Below are 25,005 nucleotides of genomic sequence, written 5' to 3'. Positions count from 1 at the left end.
CCTTTTATCACTGTCACCATTCTGTTTAAGAGAAGCCCTTTTAACTCTAATAGATATAAGTATACATGAAGGAAAACAAAGCATGGCAAATTTAAGACAATGTTAATGCTATATACTTAAAACCAAAAGAAAGTAATTAATTTTAAACAGACTCAATTATGATCAGGTACACATGAGAGGTGGCAACTTACAGAATTAGATACATATTCCTTCCTAGTACTCCAGGTGTCCTACAGTATGACTCCACCTTACTATGTAGCCTCATCATCTACTTTTCCAATTATATACTACTCCCCAGATGAAATGGACAAATTCCTGTATTTAAGTTGATTATTTCTTTAAAAAAAAAAAAAATCTGCTGGGGCACCTGGGTGACTCAGTCAGTTAAGCATCTGCCTTCAGTTCAGGTCATGATCCCAGGGTCCTGGGATTGAGCCCCGCATCGAGCTCCCTGCTCAGTGGGGAGTCTGCTTCTCTCTCTCTCTCTCTCTCTCTCTCTCTCTCTCTCTCTCTCCCCCTCCTTCCCTCCCTCCCTCTGCCCCTCCCCACTGCTAGTTCTCTCTCTCTCAAATAATAAAAATCTTTTAAAAAATTTACAAGCTTCTTAAAAAAAAATCTACTACTAACAATACCATTAACGTATTTAGTCAGACTAAAATTCTGAAAAATATAGGAAAAACATAGCATTTATAACTAATACATATTTCCAATGTAAAGCAAGATTAAAAATTTCATTTTCATAATAAACTTTTGGAAAATATATAGTTTAATAATCATCTAAATATTACCTTTAATAATCTACAAGAAGGAAATTCTGGTAGAAAACGTAATTTATTCCTCCGCAAATAAAGCAATTCTAGTGATTCCATGTTAGCCAATTCAGGAGGTACAGCTTCTAAGAGATTTGAATTACAATCCAAATGCTTTAATCCTATAATACGTAGTAGGTGAAAAACAAAAATACTTTAATAAAGAGAAAAATATCGGTCTATAATTGTATATACATTCAAAGAACGTGAATATCATCATGAAGAATTACAAACCCATGCCACTGTATACTGCTAATTAAGAATCCTAGAATATCACTGAATGAAATAAACATAAACTGAGATTGCTTTTATATTTAATTATAATTAAAGAGATATGACATTAAAAATGATGTTTAATAATAGTCCAAGTCATCTTTGTAATGGTAAAAAACAAAATATTCCAGTACTCTGTTAAGGTATTCTAAAACACACAAACTACACATTATGAGATATTATTTACCTCAGTAATTATACATCTTTATTTTTTTAAAGATTTTATTTATTTAGAGAGAGAGAGAACAGGAGCAGGGGGAGGGACAGAGGGAGAGAGAATCTCAAGCAGATTCTGCAGTGAGCATGGAGCCTGACACAGGGCTTGATCTCACAACCCTGAGATCATGACCTAAACCGAAATCAAGAGTCAGCCGCTCAACCAACTGAGCCACCCAGGTGCCCCAGTAATAATACATCTTTAAAAAGAAAAAGCTTAAGGTAGTTAAAGACATGCATGCGTACTAGCTGTATGAATGGATGTCAAGTAACTGGCTAGTAATAGCTTAGATACATGTATTTAAATTAGGAAAGTTGACTTTCTGTCAAAAAGCCTTGGATTTCTATGTTTGTCCTCCTATTCTTCCATCTATCCATACTGCCTATTTCTCCCTCCCTGTCTGCTTTCTTTTCTTTTCCTATTTTTGTTTAAATTACATGCTTTCTCTAACATCTTAGCTAACACTACGGACAGGAAAGCATATTATAGCTCAAGAAGGATGTTCTTACTTGCAGCATCTCTCTTACCTCTTGGATCTTTCTTTCTTAAAAAGGCATATAAGAAAACAAAAATGGAAAAAAGTAAAGGTCTTCTTTCCCTTAAGGATTCAATAAGCAGCTTTCTTCCTAAAACATATCACAGATTCTTCCATTATGATGGCCACCACATATTTTCCACAACTCACTCTCAACCCTCTAGTTTGAATAGGTGATATACATTTTACAACTTTTTTGCTGTACTTTGAGCCTATCGATTTTAACATAATGCAAGACTGAGTTGATATTGCCTTAGGCTGTTGCTTTTAGTATTTAAAGAAGATAATTTCTTTCAAAACAAATGTAATAGCACTGCTTTCAACAAATACTATAATAATTTATGTATTATTTGGCTAGAGCATTTTTTAAAATGTCACAATTGGGCGCCTGGGTGGCTCAGTCCATTAAGTGTCTGCCTTCGGCTTGGGTCATGATCCCAGGGTCCTGAGATCAAGCCCTCTATCAGGCTCCATGCTCAACGGGGAGCCTGATGCTCCGTCTCCCTTTTCCCCTGCTTGTGCTCTCTCTCTTTCTAATAAAAAAATATAATATTTAAAAATAAGGATCAAATAAAATAAAATAAAAAACATCACAATGTGATTCACCCCAAATCCAGTAAATTCTATAAAGAAAAGTTTGTTTTAAAAGTTAAGACACTATAGTTTTCACAACTGTTTGCATGTAAGAGCACTGACTGCGAATATAAGCAGTGTATAGTGGAAAGAGCAATGGGGATAGAGTAAGAGGATTCAAGCCCTTATAGAACTGTTGTGATTCAAGCTTTGGCTCTACAATATATAACATAATTTCTAAGCCTAGGTTTATGAATCTTTAAAATGTAAAAAATACACATCCCCCTAACAATACAACTTCATGATGGCAAAACAATATATGTAAAAGCATTTGAGTTACAAAGAACCACACAAATGTTAGATGTTGTTCTTGGGGCCCAGTCATTAATAGTGAAATAACAACTAAATGTCCTACTGGTGATAGTTCAAAAGTATCACTGTCATGGCTAAAGGAAGAAAGCATCTGATCATTAATTATATAGTATATTGGAAAAACTGCTATAAATTCAAAGTATTTTTCTACTGATTTCCCTCTTTTCCCATCTCTCAAGATAAGTTCACCCAATTTATGAAAAAAAAAAATTCAAGCTTCTTATATATTAAGATAACGTATTTTATGGGGCGCCTGGGTGGCACAGCGGTTAAGCATCTGCCTTCGGCTCAGGGCGTGATCCCAGCGTTACGGGATCGAGCCCCACATCGGGCTCCTCCACCATGAGCCTGCTTCTTCCTCTCCCACTCCCCCTGCTTGTGTTCCCTCTCTCGCTGGCTGTCTCTATCTCTGTCGAATAAATAAATAAAATCTTTAAAAAAAAAAAAAGATAACATATTTTATGTTTAGCTCTACTTTTTAACTCCTTTACGAAAAATGGCAAAGATAAGCAAAGTCTTAATTACTGGTATCCCAAGTAAAGGCTCCCCTAAAATATCAACTCGATTTATGGAAGATTTAACTTATACATTCCTATTACAAATGACAAAAGATTATTAATCTAAAGTAAAATAGCACAATTTTACAAATTTATCTCAGAATGATCTGTAAAGAGCTATACAAAATCACTTCTATAACTTCCACAAGAGGGAGGCTTAAAAAAGTGAAGAGGGCTTATACGTGATTAGCAGAAAAGACTAGATAAGGTAAATAGTGTACAGCTGACACACAGTATGCTTATCAACCAGGAAATAATAATAGTTTGCCTTTAAACAAAAATAATTACTATAATTATTTCATCCTTTAAATCAAGATTTCTAAAATAATTAAGTATAATTATTTAAAAGGTACTGAAATGTGCCTTCAATTTCTTTATCCCTTAATATTAGTTCTAGAATATGTTAAATATGATGGTTCAATGGTAAACTTCAATAGAACCACTATTTTAACCTTTTCTTAAAAAAATGATTGACCATTTGGGCAAAACTAGGCTATCTCCTGGCATCATTACTTATGGACCATGAGGAGGCTACAGCTATAACATAACCACAAGTAGAATCACCTATTAGAAGGGAAGAACCTCTTAGTGAATATTGAATGAATGAATGAATAGATAACATAGCTCAAAACCCTAATCAATATCTCAGGTATATAATTTTATCATAATTCATAATCATATTTTATTTTCCTCTTTTTGATATTCCAAAATATGCTTTTGGTGGTAATTGTTTAGGAAGTTAAGCTAGACAGTAATGGTCTGGAGAAAATCTGACTACTTGCTACTATTTGCTTTACCCGCATAAAATCTATTATTTTACTTCCCTGTAACTAACAACGTTAAAATTTATTTTCCTAAATATAATTTGCACCAACTTCACATTTATATATGTTTTAAAAGAGAGAAGATTTACTTTTCATTCCACTTATTTCTGCTGGCAAACTCTTCAGCTGATTACTGGAAAGATTGAGTCGCACCAGACTGGAGAGAGACGAAAAACTAGCAGGAACAGTTGTAAGACGATTGTTGGAAATATCCTTTAGAAAGAGAATGAATGAATGAATGAATCAATGAATGAATGAATCGATCGATAAATGAATAAATAATCGATCCCTCAAAGGGATTCCAGGATTTTGAGGAGATTGCAACATAAAGAAAGACTATTTCAGAGGTGTTGTTTTGTAACCCTCATTCACTGGCAATTTCACAAGTTGTCTGTCATTCACTACCTCAGTATTCTTTAAGAGCACTATGTGCCCAGTAATGTAGCAGAAAGGAATCGTAATGAATTCTGACTTCAGAAATACTTTACATAAAGGTTTCTGTTATTACTAAGTCATGCTATATCATACAACATGTTTTTAATTAAAAAATCCATTTGTCCGGGGCCCCTGCGTGGCGCAGTCGTTAAAGTGTCTGCCTTCGGCTCAGGGCGTGATCCCGGCGTACCGGGATCGAGTCCCACATCGGGCTCCTCCGCTATGAGCCTGCTTCTTCCTCTCCCACTCCCCCTGCTGTGTTCCCTCTCTCGCTGGCTGTCTCTCTGTCACATAAATAATTAAAATCTTTTAAAAAAAAAAATCCATTTGTCCATCTAATATTTATTTAGTACCTAGGATAAAGTAAGCAAACTGTATAAACTGTAATATGAAATGACAAATGTCTTTACAAGAGAGAAAAAATCTTGAAAGAAAAAATATAAAGCTGAGAAAATGGACATTTTAATTTTTAAGGAAAAAATATTCCCTTTGGTTCTTCTGCTGACCTCAGCAAGTTCTCTTTGACTAAGTCCAGAAGTTTACACTCTGCTTTTCTTCATTCAAGCTTGCCTAATTAATGTCTGTTTCTTTAAGCCATTGTTTCTGTATGTTTTCTTTAAAACATAAAGAGTTATGAGAGAACTTTTTTTTGAAACTCTATTTAAAAGACAATCAGATAATTCTTATGACATCTGAATTAGGTGTAAGTACTCCACTAGCTATCAGCAAACTGTCAGGTAGGACCAGTTGCAATAATGAATAAAAAAAAAAAAAAATGACTTAAGGGAACTTGTTCTCTGAAGACTCATTTAGTTTAACACTAAACAGTTCCATTCTGTAACTCTAAATCAATAAAGAAGATAGAAAAAGGTAAAAATGCTAGATCAGCTATTTTTTATAAAACAGTTATATTTATAAATAACACTAAACAACATACCATAATCGACAAAAGGAAACAACAATCTACAACTCCAATACTCTAAACACTAAGAATGAACAGATTACTACTAAATAAATATTTTGTAATATCAAAAGTTACTGACGCTAAATGCAATGTAGTATTCTGGATTGGATCCTGGAACAAAAAAAAAGGACATTAGTGGAAAAGCTGGGAAAATCTTAATAAAATCTATAGTGCAGTTAGTAATACTGTACCAATGTTAATTTCTTAGTTTTTCAAATGTCCCATTGGTATGTAAAATATCAAATTAAGGAAAGCTAGGTGAAGAGTATATGGCAACTCTCTGTACTCTCTTTACATTTTTGTAAGTCTAAAATTATTTCAAAATAAAAAACCTAAGATAAAAAAGTTTTTGATACAGAAAAGATATTAATTCATAAATTCTTAAGATATTTTAAAGAACCCAAATCAACAAAATTACTATAAACTTAGACATTTAATTATTGCGGTTAATAATTAAGTTAAATATAAAATATAAGTACATTATACATAAATTAGTATTTATGCTGTCATTTCTTCAATAAATATTTATTTAGTACCATTGCTAAGCAGTTTTTATATAACTTTAAGAAATATTACTAGCTTAAATTATTAAATATGCCTATATTCTAATATGATGTACTGCTGCTTATATTTATGATTTGATACTGAGTCCTTAAGAACACAATTCTCAACTGAAATATCCTCTCATTATGCAAATGACTATCCGGGAACCCATAAAAAGGAAATAACTGGGAACTGCTGTAATTTATTAGGCTTCCTTTCTAATCTAAACACTCTTCTTTTTTATATATCAATTGCTATCTTTTACTATCAGACTTTGTTAAGAAAATCTCATGGCCCCTTCCTTAGCCATTCATTTTATCTACCTATGCCTTTTACTTTCCAAACCTTATTTCCAATCTGATCAAATTGAAAGACAAAGACAGATACTGAAGAATGGTTGAGGAGAGTTATGTATGTTGATTTCAAACACTAGAGCAGATGAGGGAAATATCAAGGAAGATGTATTTACAGGAAAAAAATAGAGGTAAAAGAATTTTCCCTTTAATGAGAAATAAACTTTAAAGTGACATAAGTAAGTTTTTGAAAACATGTAATAGGGAAAACAACAAGAATGTAAGAGGAAATAACTATGTGGAGTAAAGATTATACACTAGAACAACTAATCTAATCTAGTTAGTCTTTCAGATCAAATATTCTACAGTGGAATCTTACTCCTTCAGGGGTATAATGGGAGAAAAAAAAGATGGATATACACTTTGGAGTCAAACTGACTTATGTTAAAATCCTGAATTCGTTACTTATTAGTTACATGGCTTCAGAAAAGGTACTTCTTTTTTTTTTTTTAAATAAACCGTAGTTCCATATCTGTATTAGGGGATAAAACTATGCACCTTGCTATATGTAAAGCACAAAGCAAAGTGCCTATTATTTTCATTATTCTTAAAATAGTATCTGTATTGCTTTACGGTTATCTTTATTTAGGATATGACATAGATGGAATGAAAATTTTATAGGGAAGAAAAGGCAGGCCTTAAAGGGACTGTCTGGACACTCAAAGGACAGGAGAGTTACAGGGGCAATAAAGAAGGAATGGGTATAGAAATGGGAATTCGTATATGCTAAAGACACCTTTCCACTATTTTGCAAAGCCATAAAATCCTCTGAATAACAGTCATCCTTATCGCCCCTTCCCACACTCTATTCTTAAATTAAAACCTAAGGCAATTTTATAAGAAAAAATAGGAAAAATAAATTTACAATTACTAATTCAGAAATCTAACTGAAATGCAGTTTCTGATAATCTAGTCATATAATCAGCTGTCCATGTTTTTCACGATTTCAATCATACATCCAATTTCTCAGCCTGAAGAAAAATCTCATCAGCTCCAAATTATATAAAAATTGGAAAATCACAACTTACCAAATCTTCTAAATTGAAAAGCTGTTCAAATCCCTCTGGTATACCAGTTAGTTCATTATGCTGGAGATATAGGCCTTTCAGGTTTCTTAGATTTGTAATTTCTTCAGGAAGTATTTGCAGTTTATTATGGCTATTGATTGATAAAATAAATGCTGAGTAATTTGGTAATAACATAATAAATATTTGTAAAGGTATTTTTGCTAACCAACTATATGGGCTCATTTTTAAAAATGAAATATGGTTACTAATTCTAAAATGTATCAAATTTCACATCCTAAAAGTATATAACTCATTAAGATTATAGTCATCTAAAGTAATCAAATTGACAGTTTTCAAAGAAAACAAAGAAATAAAGGTTTTTAACCAAATAATTTGTGAACTTTTGATTGCTTCCTTATAACCCACTCTTGATTTTATACACAATGTGAAAGGATACACTGGGCTCTTAATTTTTCATACCGTACCTGAATTTTAGTTTATTTTAAAGATTTTATTTATTCGAGAGAGAGAGGAGTGCTTACGCGAGTACAAGTTGGGGGAGGGGAAGAGGGAGAAGGAAAAGGAAAAGCAGGCTCTCCACTGAGCAGGGAGCCCGAAGTGGGGCTCCATCCCAGGACCCCAAGATCATCACCTAAGCCGAAGTGAGACACCTAACCTACTGAGCCCTATCCGGGCGCCCCTGTATCTGATTTTAGAATTGTGACAGAGATATGGGCACATATACACTACAACGGAGTCACAGCGTCTATGAGGATTATGTTTTTAAGCTAGAACTCAAGACAAAAATAGCTATTCCTGTTTAAAGGCCTGGCATGTCCAGCTGAATGTAATATGCAACTCCACTCTTCTTTGTACTTAGTCTTAACTTTTCAGCTCAGTTCTTCTGTAGAGATACTTGGTTTATTGTTTTAGAAGTCCCAAGTCACTGAAGATAATACATTCCCTAATAATTAAGAGATGACCTGATTTAATTATTCCCAGATTATCTCAACTATTCACTTAGGAATTCTATTCTATATTCATGCCATCTACAACTACTTAACAAATAACAGGGTGAAATGAGAAATACAATGGGGTAAAAATAACCTTAAATTATATAAAAATAAAACTAATTGGAACAAAAATACTAAAAGATGTCTTCTAAAATAAATAAAAACCACTAAAAAACTATCAAGAACTGTCTGTTATTGTTTGGTCACTTAACAGAAATCTTTGTAGATTTCACAGGGATGCAGTAGGGCAGAGATGTAATTCTAGCTACATATTTCCTGCATTCCTCTTCCCATCTATTTCCTCCAACCTAACGATTATATTTTAAAGTGTCGGAAGCTAAAGCTAAAGCCACACCCAATCCATATTCCCTCACATATTCTCTCAACCCTCCCCATTCTTGCCTCTGCAGGTCATATCCAAGCCTTGGACTTGTATGGGGAAGAGGTTCTGATGTAGCTCTAAACAATTAGCACCTTTTATGTATAGATCGTTTTGCTGATTTGTGGTAATTTTTTCAATAGATAAGGACTGTAACTTAAGGAACCATTTTCTTTTCTTTTTTGGTGAGGAATCACTACATATAGCCCTTTTTTTTTTAAGTTTTTGATGTAGTGTTCCATGATTCATTATTTGTGTATAACACCCAGTGCTCCATGCAATATGTGCCCTCCTTAATACCCATCACCGGCCTAGCCCAATCCCCCACCCCCCTCCCCTCTGAAGCCCTCAGTTTGTTTCCCAGAGTCCACAGTCTCTCGTGTTAAGGAACCATTTTCCCTCAAAGCAATTAATTTACCTGCAGAACACTGACTTGACTATGCTATGTTAGATAGATCTGTAACCATACCAATTTCATAAACCACAGTTTTTCAAACTATGTTTTGAAGACTTAATAAAGCTTTTTATATTATCTCCTAAATGAAATCTTCCCAAATCCCTTTCCCTTAATCTGCGTATATGTAATAACATAAGGTATTTATCATTTCTTAGAAGTCTAGATGTGTACTGAAGGGCAAACAAAGTTAGCCAGAGCCTTAGCCACCTGGCTTCCCACATACCTATCAACGAGTACCTGAAGCATATCTGCGGAACTCCAGGAGTCCTCAGAAAAGTTTAAAAACTACTAATACTAAAACCATGACATTTTCCATCATTAATGAAAGAATTATTTCAAATTTTTTCCTATTGCTTAACCTATTTTTTAGAATATCAAAATAACTTAAAACCTGAGATATCAACAAAAAGGTTACTAAAATAATCAGTAAAGATTGTTACATAAAAATAAAACAAAAAGAGGACACCTGGGTGGCTCAGTCGGTTAAGCATCTGCCTTCAGCTCAGGTCATTATCCCAGGGTCCTGGTATTGAGCCCCAGGTCCTCAGGCTCCTGCTCAGCAGGGAGTCTGCTTGCCCCTCTCCCTCTGTCTCTCTGCTCACTCATGTTCTCACTCTCTCTCCCAAATAAAGAAATCTTTTTAAAAACTAAATAAATAAATAAAACAAAAAGTACTTTTTAAAAAATCAACTGGCCTTACATTTGGAAAATCAGAAAAACATGTAAGCAATTCTAAAACAAAAATAATCTGAGAAAATTTAAAATTCTTACTCTGTTACTAGAAAAAAATTTTAAAGATTAGATTTACACCCTTATATTAGCAATATTGAAATCAAATAAGCTTAAATTTTACCTGACATTAAGTTTCTGAAGATTTTCTAACTCTCTTATAGCAGAAGGAAGGGATGTCAGCTGATTATCATGTATCTAAAAGTTATTAAGAAACAGTCAATATCTTAGTCTTATATTTAACCATATGAGTTTGCCATTATACAAAATTTTTCCACAATAATTCTGTTATTCTAATTCAATAGTATAGTTGGAGTATTGTTAATTTGCTCTATGTATAGAATTAGAAAAGGAATCTGAAGTTGACCAAGCTCCTGTTCAAAAATAATGAAGTGATAAGTCATCAATTTTAAATAATACAATTAAAAAAAAAACTTTACCTCATTGAGTGGAATTTCAATCTCAAATGAGAGATAAGAGGGTTAGAAACTAATAGCACTTGATGGTATGATTTATGACAACATATACAAAAAAAGAAAAAACGAGAAAGAGGAGGGGGACCTCTATTATGTTCTCATATTATTTTCAAGATACAAGGAACCTTAGAGAATGTCTAAGCCAATCCATTCATCTTGCAAGTGAGGAAAAAAACTTCTCTAGAAATTTGGCCAGATTCAACACTTTCAGACATGAATTGGAAGATCTCTGATGTTCCTAAGTATAGTACATCAGAACTCCATAGATTGTGAAATAAACTACTCATGCTTTACAATATGACATCGCAACGAGACTAAAAAATAGTCCTTGAATAAACACACAAAAAGTTAAGTTCAATAATTTAAGTCAATACTGAAGTTTAAAAAAAAATTAATTTCATGTACTGCTTTAATGTCTAGAATAATGAAGAGAAAAACAACAGCAATAAAAAAAGAAATGAGCAACCACAACCACTTGTTAAATACAAATTCTGTTTGCATTAAATTCTAAGAACAATTTTTAAAAATAGGTAGTAGTGTCAGTCCTGGTTTATAGATGTGGAAACTGAGGTACAATGAAGTACCTTTCCCAAGGTCACACCGCTATCAAGTGACGCAGCCAGAATTGGAAGCCTGAGGTTTTGTAAGTTCACTCTTAACCATCATCTATGCCTATCAATAATTCATTCTTCCTTGCATTCTACCAATTAAACATGTGTTTTCTGCTTATCAAAGCCTAAATTTACCTTTAGAGTCTCTTTATCTAATGACCCATATTTACATCAGTCAACTTACATCAAGAACAGTGAGCGCAGGCAGGAGTCGTAGGTCATCTGTAAGTGACTGAAGTTTATTGTTGGATATGATCAGTTTGGTCAAATCCGTCTGGTCCCACCATCGCTCAGTAGCACCAAATGAAAGATTCTGATTAGCTTCCTCAGGAATATCCACATTTATTCTCCAGACACACTGAGGTACTATTTCCATCAACACCACACCAAAAAGAAAACAAGAAGTGAGATACTAAGTGACATACTTTTATAATAACCAGTTTATCTACCGAAAAACATTTTTTGAAACATTAAAAACTTTTTAAAAATTCAAAGAGCAATGAATTATAACTAAAGTTTACTTTATTCAAAAACAGAATATGTATTTTATATATTAAATCTTACTTTTATCTTTTTTTTAAAGATTTTATATATTTATTTGTCTGAGAGAGAAAGAGCACAAGCGAAGGGAGGGGCAGACAGAGGAAGAAGGAGAAGCAGGCTCCCCACTGAGCAAGAAGCATGATGCGGGACTTGATCCCAGGACCCTGAGATCATGACCTGAGCCGAAGGCAGACGTTTAACCATCTGAGCCACCCAGGTGTCCCTTACTTTTATTTTCATTCAACTATATCTACTATACACATACCCTGCACAGGACACTAGTAGATACGTAAGACAATAAAGAAGGGACTTTACCATTATGCTAATACAATAAAAGCATGAAAATCAACATTTATAAGGTGATGTCATAAGTTTTATAATAGGAGCATATACTGTCTGATAAAGCACTAGTAATAATAATAGCTAACATTTATAAATACCAGGCAATTTTCTAACACACTCATTTAAACCTCATAATAATTCTGTGAGGTAGGTGCTATTACTATTCTCATTTTATAGACAAGAAAAATGGGGCACAGAATGTATAATTTACCCAGGGCTATACAGCTAGTAGGTAGCAGAAATGGGATTCAAACACCTGCATAGCTATATTGTCTTGACTCTCATTTGGAAGGTGTAACTAATTCTGGTAGCTGCTATTTTACCTAACATAAAATTTTATTTCTTGCTCCAGCACACAACATTGTGTGAATTCTACTACAGCAAATACACTAACTTCTTAAACATAGCAAATAAGACCATATAAGTTGAACAGGGAGAGTCCAGGTTCCACTATAAAATCTGAAAGTCCAGAAGGTTATTAACTTGCTATAGCATTGTAGCAAAACTATTTTAGAGTCCTTCATTCCAGGGCATCTGGGTGGCTCAGTCGGTTAAGTGTCTGCCTTCGGCTCAGGTCATGATCCCAGAGTCCAGGGATGGAGCTCCACATTGGGCTCCCTGCCCAGTGCAGAGCCTGCTTCTCCCTCACCCTCTACCCTCAGCCCCTGCCCCCACTTGGGCTTTCTCTCAAATACATAAAATCTAAAAAAAAAAAAAAAAAATACTTCATTCCTTCTTAGAAGTAGGACTACATAGAAGTATGATTTAGAACTTTGAGTGGTTATTAATCAAGGCAACAATTAACAATTGGTTATATACTGCAGTCATTGACTAAGATTGCAGAATGAGACTAAATAGAAAGGTGTGGTCAAAGTTTCAAGTTCAGGACACTGAAGTGTAATTCAGGACTACTAATCTGATACAATGGTTTTATAGAAGCAAAGCAAAGCTCCTGCAATCCATGAGATTTACACTCCTTCAAAAAAAATGGGGTACCTATATTCATATTAGAATGATCCCTCTCCTGCCCCTTCTCTCTGGTTAGGTAGTCTCTTCTTTATACTTCTACCAATGAATCCAGCTAATATGAATATTATAGAATATAAGTCCATTCATGTTTAAGTTTGTGGATAGAGGTTTATCTTTAAAGCAAAGAAAAATAAAAAGAATTCATTCTCCCTAACTTTTTCGAGAGCAAAAGCACCATAAAATGTACCATTACTATTACTATTACTACTGCTGCTGCTATTATTATTATTATATTATTATTATTATTATTATTATTATTATATTATTTTGGCATATAGGTATGGAGAATATGAAACACAGATCAACTCAGATTAGCATGTGAATTTATTGACACCAGAAGAGTCCACAGAAACGGGGATGCTCATGTATTTGACTAAATATCAATGTTACTCTTGAGAAATTTTTTTTTTAAGTTACCGATGTGCTATCCAGGTTCAGTCACCAACAAATATTTCCAGAACAAAAAGACAAGGCAAAACAAAACAATACAAAACACACACAAAAAGGTACAGAAGAAACTAGGTGATACGTACAACTGTACTCCAAAGAAAATATATAGAGCATTTGTGTATCTATTTTTCTCTGACACCTATATATAGGTACATTAAGATAATTATAATTAAAAAAGCAATGTAGTAACAAATTTTGGTGGGGACAAAGGCGGGGAGCACAAGAAGTTTATACACAACATAAAATATCTGTTACACATCAAGTACACTAAATGAATGTTACAATTTTATCCATTATTTCAGATTTTTTTGTTAGCAAAATTGTCCTTCTGGGAACTATCAAGGGATGGATAACTGTTGATACTATATTGTTACTGAACATGTATCAATTTGCTTTTCCATAAACCCTGACATACTGCTTGTTCTTTTCCCCATTACTGTTTGTGAGGTATCCCAAGAGCTTATAGCATCAAGATCTATGTCACTTTTCTTCCTCTACCCACAAATACAAAGAACCACTAAAAGTCATAAAAAGTCCTAATTATTGAGGAATTCTATAGAGCCATCCTAAAATAGCTTACCAATGCATGAAACAGATACTATCAGGTAAAAATAAATGTCAACAGGCATTTAAATGTGACAAAAATTACTACGTAGTCAGGTTTGTTTGTTTATTTATTTATTTAGCTCCACACCAGCATGGAGGCCAACACAGGGCTTGAACTTACAACCCTGAGATCAAGACCTGAGCTGAGATCAAGTTTTGGACACGTAACCAACTGAGCCACCCAAGTGCTCCTCATTTGCTTTATGTAATATTTAAAGTATTATATAAAATGTCAAATATATACATAAATTTAAAGAATAGTATAATGAAGTAACACTCCATGTATCCATCACCCACCTATAACAATTATCAACTCATGTCTAGTCTTGCTTCATACATAATCTCATTTTATAATGATCTAAGCTACAATCATAAAGTAGAAAAAGAACAAATTAAACCCAAGTAAACAGAAGCAAAGAAATAAAGAGCAGAAATCAATGAAACGGAATAGATAAAAAACAATGAAACCAATACCTCGTTCTTTGAAAACCGGAGTATCACCTTAGATCCTATAGATGTTAAAAGGATAAGGGAATATTATAAACAACTTTACATCTATAAATTCAACAGCTTAAATAAAATGAACAAATGCCTTGAAAAGGGGAAAAAACCACAACAGCAATATAAAACCGGAGTAGCCTTGCATCTATTAAGGAAATTGAATTTGCTATTTTAAATATTCCCATTTAAATATTGAAAACACACTTAAAACAAAGAAAACTCCAGGCCCAGATGGCTTCATTGGTGAATTCTACCAGACATTTGGAGTAGAAATGATACTAATTCTACATAGTCTCTTTCAGAAAATGGAGGAAAGAACAATCCCCAACTCATTTTATAAAGCCAGCATTACCCTGATACCAAACCAGACAAAGACATTAAAAGAAAAAAAGAAAGAAAGAAAGAAAGAAAAAAAAACTACAAACCAAGCTCCCTAATGATTAGAGGCCCAAAATTCCTTAAGAAATTTATTACCTACATATAAAAAATACATCACAACCAGGTGAGAATTACATAAAGAATGCAAGGCTGTTTTAACATGTGAAGATCAATCAGTGCAATCTATCGTATTAACAGAAAAAAAGACACCAATGGTTCTCAAGAAATGAAAAAAAAAAAAAAAACTGACAAAAATAAACAAGATAAAAGCTCTCAAAAAACTAAGTACTGAAGGGAATTCCTTCGACCTAATAGAGGGTTTCTATGAAAAGCATATAGCTAACATCATATATAATGATAAAGACTAAGTGTTTTCTCTCAGTGCTTTCTTAAGACAAGGATGCCCATTATCACTATTTCAGAATTTTGCTCTGGGTCCTGACCAATGCAGTAAGATAAGGGAAATTAAAATTAAAAATTAAATTTAAATTTAAATTAAAAAATGGCATTCAGATTGGAAAGGAAAAAGTAAAACAGTCTCTATTAGTAGAAAACATGATCATCTATGTAGAAAATCCTAAGGAATCTATAAAAAAAAAATTATATGGAATGGGTTTAGAGATTCCACAGAATTCAAGGTTAATATAAAAAAAATCAACCATGCTTCTGTGTATTAGCAATCAATAAATGAAAATATTTTTTTAAATGCTTAAAGATTTATAAGACACAGCATCTAAAACTATGAAATACTCAGGGCTAAGCTTAACAAATATATGCAAAATCTGTGGTATGAAAATAAAAAATATTGCTGTGAAAATTTGGAGAAGGTCTAGATAAGCAGATAAATATACCACATTACAAACTAATTAGGTTGTCACTTCTCCCCAAGGTGACTTACAGATTCAGCACAATCCTAATCAAAATCTCAGACGGTGTTTCTATAGAAATTAACAAGATGATTCTAGAATGTATTATCAAAACTCAAAAGAACTAAATTAAATAATTTTTGAAACAGTAGAAAAAAGCAGAACTTAACAGTACTTAATTTAAATAGTCTTACCACAAAACTTGTCAAGACAGTGTATTAGTATAAGGATATACAAATCAATAGAAAAGATGAGTTCAGGAAAATTCCATGCAATAATACATTGTCAATTGATTTTCAACAGAAGTGCCAATTTAATAAGAAATAGTCTTTTCAACAAATGGCATTGGAACTGTAAATTCATATGGTTAAAAAAAATGAACCTCATTCTTTACCTTATGATACACTCTAAAATTAACTTAAAATAATCATAAACTTGAATATGGAAGACAAAACTATAAAAATTCTAAAAGAAAGCAGAGGCGAAAATCTTCACAACCCCTGGATGCATAACATTTCTTAATACAGAAAAAGTACAAATCCCAAAAGAAAAGTAATTAATTGGACTTCTTCAAAATTGAAACCATATGTTTTTCTAAAGAAATCATTAATCCTCAGACCGGGAAATTATATTAGATATCAACAGAGACAGAAATCCAGTAAGTACTTCTATCCCCAAAATACAAAAGGTCTTACAACTTAAATACAAATAGCCCAATTTAAAAATGGACCAAAAAATCTGAACACTTGGCGGAAGATATACAAATGGCCAATGAACAGTTGAAAAGGATGCTCAACATCATGAGTCATTAAGGCAATGTAAATAAAACCATAAGGAGGTACTACAACACAAGCACAAGAATGGCTAACGTCAAAAAGACTGACAATACAAAGTGTTGGTAATGACCTGGAGCAACTGAATCTCTCATGTTTACTAGGAGCAAAAAGCTTGGTAAATTCTTAAGAAGTTAAATATATACTTATCACTATATGTCAAGCAATTCTATTCTCAGGTATGTAACTCAACAGGATGGATAACATATGTCTACAAAGACTGTACTTGAAAGCTCATGGCAGTTTTATTCATAATAGCCAAAAACTAGAAGCAAATCAAATGTTGATCAACAGGTGAATGGATAAAAAATTGAGGAATATACATACAATGGACTATTACTCAACAATAAAAAAACTGCTGATATAAACAACATGGATGAACCTCAGAAAACATACTAAGCAAGAGAAGCCTAAAACAAAACAAAAATTCCAAATGTATAATTCCATTTAAATGAAATTCTAGAAGCAGCTAACATATATTGACAAAAAGCAGATTACCAGTTGTGTGGAATTAGCAGTGAGGGGTTGACTGACAAAAAAGGGGCTAAAGGGAACTTTTTGAGTGTTGGAAATATTCTGTATTTTTTATTGTGGTAGTGATTACACAATTGTATGTATGTGTGTATATATATATATGTGTGTACGTGTATATATATATACATATGTCAAAACTTGCTGAATGGTACACTTAAAATGGATGCACACATTGTTTATAAATTATACCCCAATAAGGTTAATTCAAAATAAAATAATGTAATATATCAAGGTAATCTTATGTATGCATATATTCACGTGTGTGTGCGTGTATCTCAAGTGAATGAGTAAACAAATTGAGGTATATATATATGTCCATAAATACACATACATATATATACCTACACACACAGATACATATATTTCTCACAAGATGATAATTGTCTCAAACACTACTACTCAATACAACTTTCTGCAATGATGTAAACATCCTATATGCTGCACTATTCAATATGGTAGCCACTAGCTGCATACAGCTATTAACACTTAAAATGTGGTTAAGGTGAATTTTATTTAATTTTGGTTAATTAACATTTAAATAGCCATACGTGACTAGAGGATTCCACAATGAACAGAATGGCCATTAAAAAAGACTGAGAAAAGATTTCTTTGCATGTTTTGGGGGGCATATTACTCTTTCTTCACTGACGATAGCTAATTATAGAAATGGGGACTACAGATGGGGTGATGGCAAAGAACTGCCTAATTTAGGGAAGATACTTAGAAGTGGGTAAGAGAAGAAACAGAAAAGAAATTTTTTAAAAATGTTTAAAATGGTGTTTACATGGAAGGATAAAAGAATGTGTAGCCAGAAAACCACAGGAGCAACAAATCATGAAATTTAAAAATCTTTTTTGATGGTTTTGAACAGTTTCACAGATATAATGATCACCCATAGTATATATTTCCTTAAAGGAGAAAACCGTAATCATTCCTATTAAGGTCTATATCCTCATATATGTAGATTCCATCTTCCAAAAGGTTGTAAATATATTAAACTATGATACACAGTATGACATCATGGATGTATCACTGACCAAAGAGTCAGAGAACTAAGCCTTGGTTTAAACTGTGAAACTAATCAAACTGGTGAGTAATCCAACATCTCTGGTTACCAATTTCCTTGTTAATTAAATGAGAGGGCCCCACAGTAACTTAAACCCTAGGATGCAGCTATAGTAATACAAAAAGTCTTTTGCTAGGTGCAGAATAATATTTTAATATCAGCTTATCATACAAATGCCATTCACTAAACCCTCTACCCAATTATGAAGATTTTATAAGAATAAACCAGTAAGTCCAGCACTATGTAAAAGATCAGGGAAAGCTCATTGATAAACATTCCAAATTTCTCCACAGTTTATTCATGGCAACCAATGGCCCCTTTACATTAAAGAAAGAATCCCATACTGAGGATCCACAATACTACAGTGTCACTTTCAGACTATCTTTAAAGTTTAATAAGAAACACACACATACACATATACACACACACACCACCAGAGTAAAATTAAACAGTTATATAGAAGGCATTAATTCAGTTTCAGCTTGAGATTGATACAGAGGAATGTATCTTTGTGTTTTAGAACACCTGAGTCATTGTTATGTTAGAATGCATGAAGAGAACTGTTTTCTCTTGAAGTCCAGCAGGACACTGTTAAAAAAAAAAAGAAAAAGAAAAAGAAACAATGTTCAAAAAAGAAAACATTTTTACCATTTCTCTTTAAGAGGACATCTCAACATTTCTCTTTAAGAGAAAAACAAGTTTGAATTTATACTTTAATTTGAGGGTACATTCAGTTTTGTAGTTAAGATAAGCCTCACTGAAACTGTGATTCCATTCTTCCCAATCTGTACTTTTCCTGTGACAATATCTATGACAGATGGCATTCACTTAACTAACGCCCCCTGTCCTCTCCTACTCAAGAAAACATACTAAAATGCAAGTGAGTGAACATATTAATATAGGGATAAGCTTAAGTTTTGCACTAAATAATTAAACAAATTTTGGCACTGATAATAACTTGAGATACACTTCTCAAGAGACTGAAACACTGAAGTTCAAAACTATTTTAACAGACCAAGAAATAGGAATGGCACTTTCAATTAACCATCAAGTTCCTTGCTTCATAATCCAAACAAACAGACTTTCCTGGATTTCAGTGTACTAAAAACTAAATGTTTACCTCAAGATTCTGCCATTATATACAGATTAAAACACTTTCCTTTTGTTTTCATTTCTAAGAATGTTCAAGAATAGCTTGTTTGGATGATCCACTCGATAGTTTCTTTCTGGAATATTTGTTATCAAAATCTGATACTTTGGTTAATTCTTATTAGCTGTTTAGACTATTAAATTCAATTAAGATAACCAGTAGTCAAAATAGAGTTAAGCTAAATAGTACAGCAGAACACAGTTAATATAGATTTAAGAACGGTTATTTAAAACTTGGGAAATATATGGTTTATGTTACCCTTTTTACTGTGTCATAACAAACTGTACATACTGAAAAAGGCAAATTCTAAGTACCTTAGAACAGATGGCCTAGAAGCCCTAGACCTATTTCCTTAATTCCACAAATGGAAACTAACCAAACTGCTCTCTTCAAAATAAGGATAGCCTTATACCCATATATCCCTTTCAAATGGGGTTTCTAAACAAATTTAATTGGTTTGTTTAGTAGAGTATCCACTTACCAATATTCCTGTCAGTTTAACAATGTGGTTTCCTTTAAAATTTATAGCATTCTTTTGTTCCAAACTCTGATACCTTTTACTTCCATTCAATTTTTGATGTATCACCCAAAAACATTTTCTACACCACCATTCTACCAATGTCATGTAACCACAAGGCAACAATCAATATTTCCTTTTCAACTCCATCTTTCTTTTATCTGGTCCAATGAAAAAGCCGCAATATCTATTCTAAACCAAACAATGATATATTTTTGTATACTTGCTCAGAAAAAGAGCTGTCATTCAAAAATTTCCAGAATATTTCTAATATTCTTCTTTGAAGCTGGTTATTAACAGTTATTTTGTTTCAGCACATCTTTGTCAGTAAGTTATAGAACTGACACTCAAGAATAACTTTAAAAATGCCAACAATATTCAAATGTTTAAATAAATTATAGTAGTCATAAGATGATATATTACAGTCATTAAAAATAATCAGATTATTCAAGTGACACCAAACACATGTTCAAACAGATGTCCAGCAGGACTCAGTACAATTCTAAATTTGTTAAAAATAAAAAACAAAAAGCAAATTATACATCATATTCACACAAAAACTTTAGAAACCTTCAAAATGTCAACAGTGACTAAACCTGAATGATTATTTTCCCTTTTTATGCTTTCTATAGATTATACTTTTTCTATAATAGGCACAATGCTTTTATAAAGAAGAAAATAATAAATGGGTATTTTCATAAAAGAACTATGGCCTATCAAAAGAAAGGGTACTAAAAGCCATCAAGAGTACTCATTTCAGTTACAGGTAAAAATTAATGTGTACTGGGTACCAGTTAACACTCTATTAGGTAATAAAATGTCTTACTGCTCTTAGAGCTTCCACTAAGAACAATCAAGTCAAGAAAGCCACCATTTAAGAGAAAGAATAAACAGAATTTTAACTGCTTTGGGTTATATACATCAAAATTAAAGGTAAAGTTCTATTTTTCCAATATAGAAATAATGGACATGAGCAATTTTAAATTGCTGCATAAATATAGAGGGAAGAAAGACCTGAAGTACAACACAAAAATTTGTTATTTGTTTAACATATGCAATTCTTAATAAATAAATTTGAATAAAACTTATATTAAAATGCTTATGTGACTATAAGTTGTTTGAAGTGTTAATTTGCTTCTTCACAATATCTGGAAGAAACATAGATAGCAGATATATAACAAATGCAAATTAAATAAGTATCTGTAACTCCCCACGCATTCAAACACTTCCACATTTATTATCTCATATCTTTCATATAAAATATCTCATGATATCTCATACATATTGATAGCAATCAGAAAGAAGCTATGTTTGATAATCGCTTTTGAACATAATTCATAATTTTAGGTAATAATATTTGGAGATAATAATAAAAATAATGAGAAGACTTTTTTATTTTTATTTATTTATTTGGAGATAGAAAGCAAGGCGGAGTGGGGGGGAGAGAGGGAGAAAGTCATTAAAACTTCTTAAGCAAGCTCCACGCCCAGTGTGGAGCCCAATGTGGGGCTCGATCTCAGGACCTGAGATCATGACCTGAGGAGAAATTAAGAGTCAGATGCTTAACCGACTGAACCACCCGGGCACCCCAATAAGACTTTTTAAAAAATGAGTATATTTTTAAAAGTATAACAACGTGTGGACCAGTAAAAGGGACAAGTTAGTAAAAGTTTCTCAGAAAATAGCAATCATTTTTCTACAATTACTTTATGTCAAAAAACAAAATCACTTACACGGCTTTTATCTATACGTCATATAACACATTTTAAAAAATCCTAACTAACAGGCTACTGGCCTTCTACGTATCGCTTATTCATTGAACCCTAACTTACTGAACAGAGACATGCAGCATAAAAAGACAAAGGACAACCATGTTCAACAGTAGGAAAACAACCCAATTAAAAAAATGAACAAAAGATGTGAACAGGCACCACACCAAAGAAGATATACAGATGGCAAACAAGCTTATGAAAAGATGTTCCACATCATATGTCATTAGGGAATAGGAAACCAAAACAACATTGAGATAGGACTACATACTTATTAGAATGGCTGAACTCCAAAAACCTGATAATACCAAATAGTGGCAAGGATGTGGAACAACAGGAACTTTGATTCATTGCTGTTGAGAATGCAAAATGGTACATCCACTCTGGAAGTCAGTCTGGCAATTTCCTATAAAGCTAAGCGTACTCTTACCATGTGATCTAGCAATGGCACTCCTAGGTTTACACCCAATTAGTCGAAAATTTACGTCCACACCAAAAACCTGAGCACAAATAGCAGCTTCATTCATAACTGCCAAAAACTGTAAGCAACAAAGATGTCCTTCAAAAAGTAAATGGATAAAATGGTACATCCATACCATAGAATAATATTCAGTGGTAAAAAGAAATGAGTTATCAAGCCATAAAAAGACATGGAGGAACCTTAAATGCATGCTGCTTAGTGAAAAAAAAGCCAGTCTGAAAAAGCTACATATTGTGTGATTCCAAATATATGATATTTGGGGAAAGGCAAAACTACAGAAGCAGAAAGACTGGTGGCTTCCAGGCTTGCCAGAATAAATAGGTAGAGCTCAGAGGATTTTTAGGCCAGTAAAACTGTTCTATATGATAACACAATGGTGGATTCAGGACATTATGCATTTGTCAAAACTCATAGAACTGTACGATACTAAGAGTGAACAGTAATGTGAACTATGGACTTTAATTAATAATAATGTATCAATATTAGTTCATCAACTGTAACAAGTACAATACATTAATGTAAAATGTTAACAAAGGGGAAACTATAAGCTGGGGAAGGGTGTATATGGGAACTCTGTACTATCTGTTCAATTTTCTGGAAACCTAAAACTATTCTAAAAAGACTATTGTTCTACAGTCTAAAAGATTGTTTTAAAAGATTAGTTGTTTGGGGAAAAGAATTTTTTATTACTGTCGTTAAAGTATAGGATTCTGAGAAAATATGGGAGGGCCTTGTAAATACTTAAGGGCAGGATTTCAAAAGGTTTTTGCATGTTGCTCTAAGAACTTTATACTGAATCTTGTGATGTATGGGGAGTCATTAAATGTGAGTGACATAATAAGATCCAGGTTTTAGAAAGATAACTCTTGGTAATGACACTGATTTAGAGTGTGAGACTTAGGGAAATCCAGGAAAGCATTTAGGAAGCTATTACGATGTTAATGGCAACAGCAATAAAAATGATAACAATTTTTATTGTGTACCTTTCATGTACCAAATACTTTGTGTGTATTATCTCAATTAAACTTAGTAGGCCCTATTATCACTACCACATTATAAATGAGAAAATAAGGTACAATGAGATTAAACACCTCAAAGTTACATGAGGAAAGATATGCAGATAAGGAGCATGGCTCCATAAGGGGCTATACATGGTTCAGAATTACAGTGGTCTGGGTGTCAAAGATTGAATGATAAGAGATGTTGAAGGCTATAGCTAGATAGACACCTTCTACATTACGGTAACAAGGATTTCTTTTTGATTCATAAGCTACAAATACCATGTGCTTCTTCCATTTATATTTTTCTCCTCTATGAAATACTATACATCCACTCATTCAATGTAATTTATTGAGTACCTAGTATGTGCCAGGTACTGTGGTAGGCTCTGTTAATAATAACCTAAACAGCCCTGATCATGGGATCATGGAGTTAAGAATCAAAATTCATTTGCTTCCTTAAATTTTAATAGACAAAATCATCTGGGTCCAATCAAAAAGTACATTCTAGTACACCACTTAATATTTGGAAATATTCATTCATTCGCTTATTCCTTCCACAAACATTTAATAAGACTCTATCATGAACCAAGCACTATTTTGGTTGTTAGTGATACAACAATGAGTAACACAAAGCTCCTGGATTTCATGAAACTAACATTCTAGTGAGATAGCAGGGAAGACAATAAACAAATACATAATATAAATTCTGATAGTGATAAATGTTATTTAAAAATTAAACAGGTAAAAAAAAAAAAAACCAACGGTAGTGTTAACAATGGTATTTATTGATTAGGGTTGTTAGTTAGGAAGGGCCTGTCTGAGGTGTGACCTTTCAGAAGCGTCCTACAGGAAGCAAAAACCACTAGTCAGGGATCAAGGAAAATGTTCCAGGCTCTGGGAAAAACAAATGTGCATGTCCATCTGTAGTTTTAAAATATTTATGCTTCCATTGATTAAAAGCTTTTCCAGGTAGAGCAGAGATTTTCGGTCACATACCCTTTCATTTGTTCCGAAAGTATTTGCTTGGTCTACTCTATACATGACACAATAAAAAAACAATCATTAAAAGGAAAATGGAAGGTTTCAATCCCAGACAGCCTAAAACCTGAATATAATTAGAGAAAAACATAACAGGAATAATGCTATATTCTCTCTCCCCACTTCCCACTCCCTCCCTTACACAAGAGACAATCTCGAGAGCATTTGGCTATTACTCATTCATGGTATTCAGATGGATGTTTGTTGATCTTTACGAGGTTTCTGAGGATGGTCTCAAATTCACTTTGTGTGGCATCTATCTTGAGCCTCAATTTAGGAAATATGCTCACTATTCCTTGAGGAAAAGTAGGAACCGAACGGGCCTGACCGAACCAGTGGGAATGTGATGGGTGCCTGAATTCGAACCCTGGGGTTCTGGCTAGGAAACTGTGGCAAAGATGGTCAAAAGCAGGCCAAGGAAAGGGAGCCTACCAGGGGCAAGTGCTTTCTAATAGCATAGTCTGGTCGTATCTCTGGATCTTACCTTCACTGAGATTCCGACCCGACAGGTTTAACTGGCCGCTCTTCCTCGCTGCCTTTAACAGCCCCTGCGGTACTGAAGCACCGAAGTCTTTCCTCTCAGCTCTGAAACCCACTCGGGTATCCCGCTCCGCCACACCCTTTAGGCGCGACATGTTCAAACCCTTGAGTCCAGAAGCAGAGCCCGGCGCGTGACGTTTAAAGGTGGCGCCGGCGTGCTACCCCGCCCCAGCGGTGAGCGCGCGCTCCGTGCGCTGTGCTCGTGGCCTTCCGCCGGGCCTTCGCTCTCGGCGG

General features: G+C 33.5%; 1 protein-coding gene across 1 annotated transcript in view; it reads right to left on the bottom strand.

Moving 5' to 3' along the window:
- Positions 1-24,939, bottom strand: part of LRRC40 (leucine rich repeat containing 40) — a 44,493-nt gene extending 19,554 nt beyond the window's left edge. Inside the window, exons 1-6 of the mRNA XM_026497835.4 lie at positions 24,716-24,939; positions 11,312-11,493; positions 10,165-10,238; positions 7,484-7,613; positions 4,250-4,373; positions 789-931 (exon numbers count right to left, since the gene is read on the bottom strand). Coding sequence (XP_026353620.1) covers positions 789-931; positions 4,250-4,373; positions 7,484-7,613; positions 10,165-10,238; positions 11,312-11,493; positions 24,716-24,866 — 804 coding nt within the window. The 5' untranslated portion in view covers positions 24,867-24,939. The remainder of the gene's footprint in view (positions 1-788; positions 932-4,249; positions 4,374-7,483; positions 7,614-10,164; positions 10,239-11,311; positions 11,494-24,715) is intronic.
- Positions 24,940-25,005: the final 66 nt, after the last annotated feature.

The sequence above is a fragment of the Ursus arctos genome, unplaced genomic scaffold (genome assembly GCF_023065955.2).
Source record: "Ursus arctos isolate Adak ecotype North America unplaced genomic scaffold, UrsArc2.0 scaffold_12, whole genome shotgun sequence".
NCBI classification, from domain to species: Eukaryota; Metazoa; Chordata; class Mammalia; order Carnivora; family Ursidae; genus Ursus; species Ursus arctos.
This window is presented reverse-complemented; position numbering and strand designations above follow the sequence as displayed.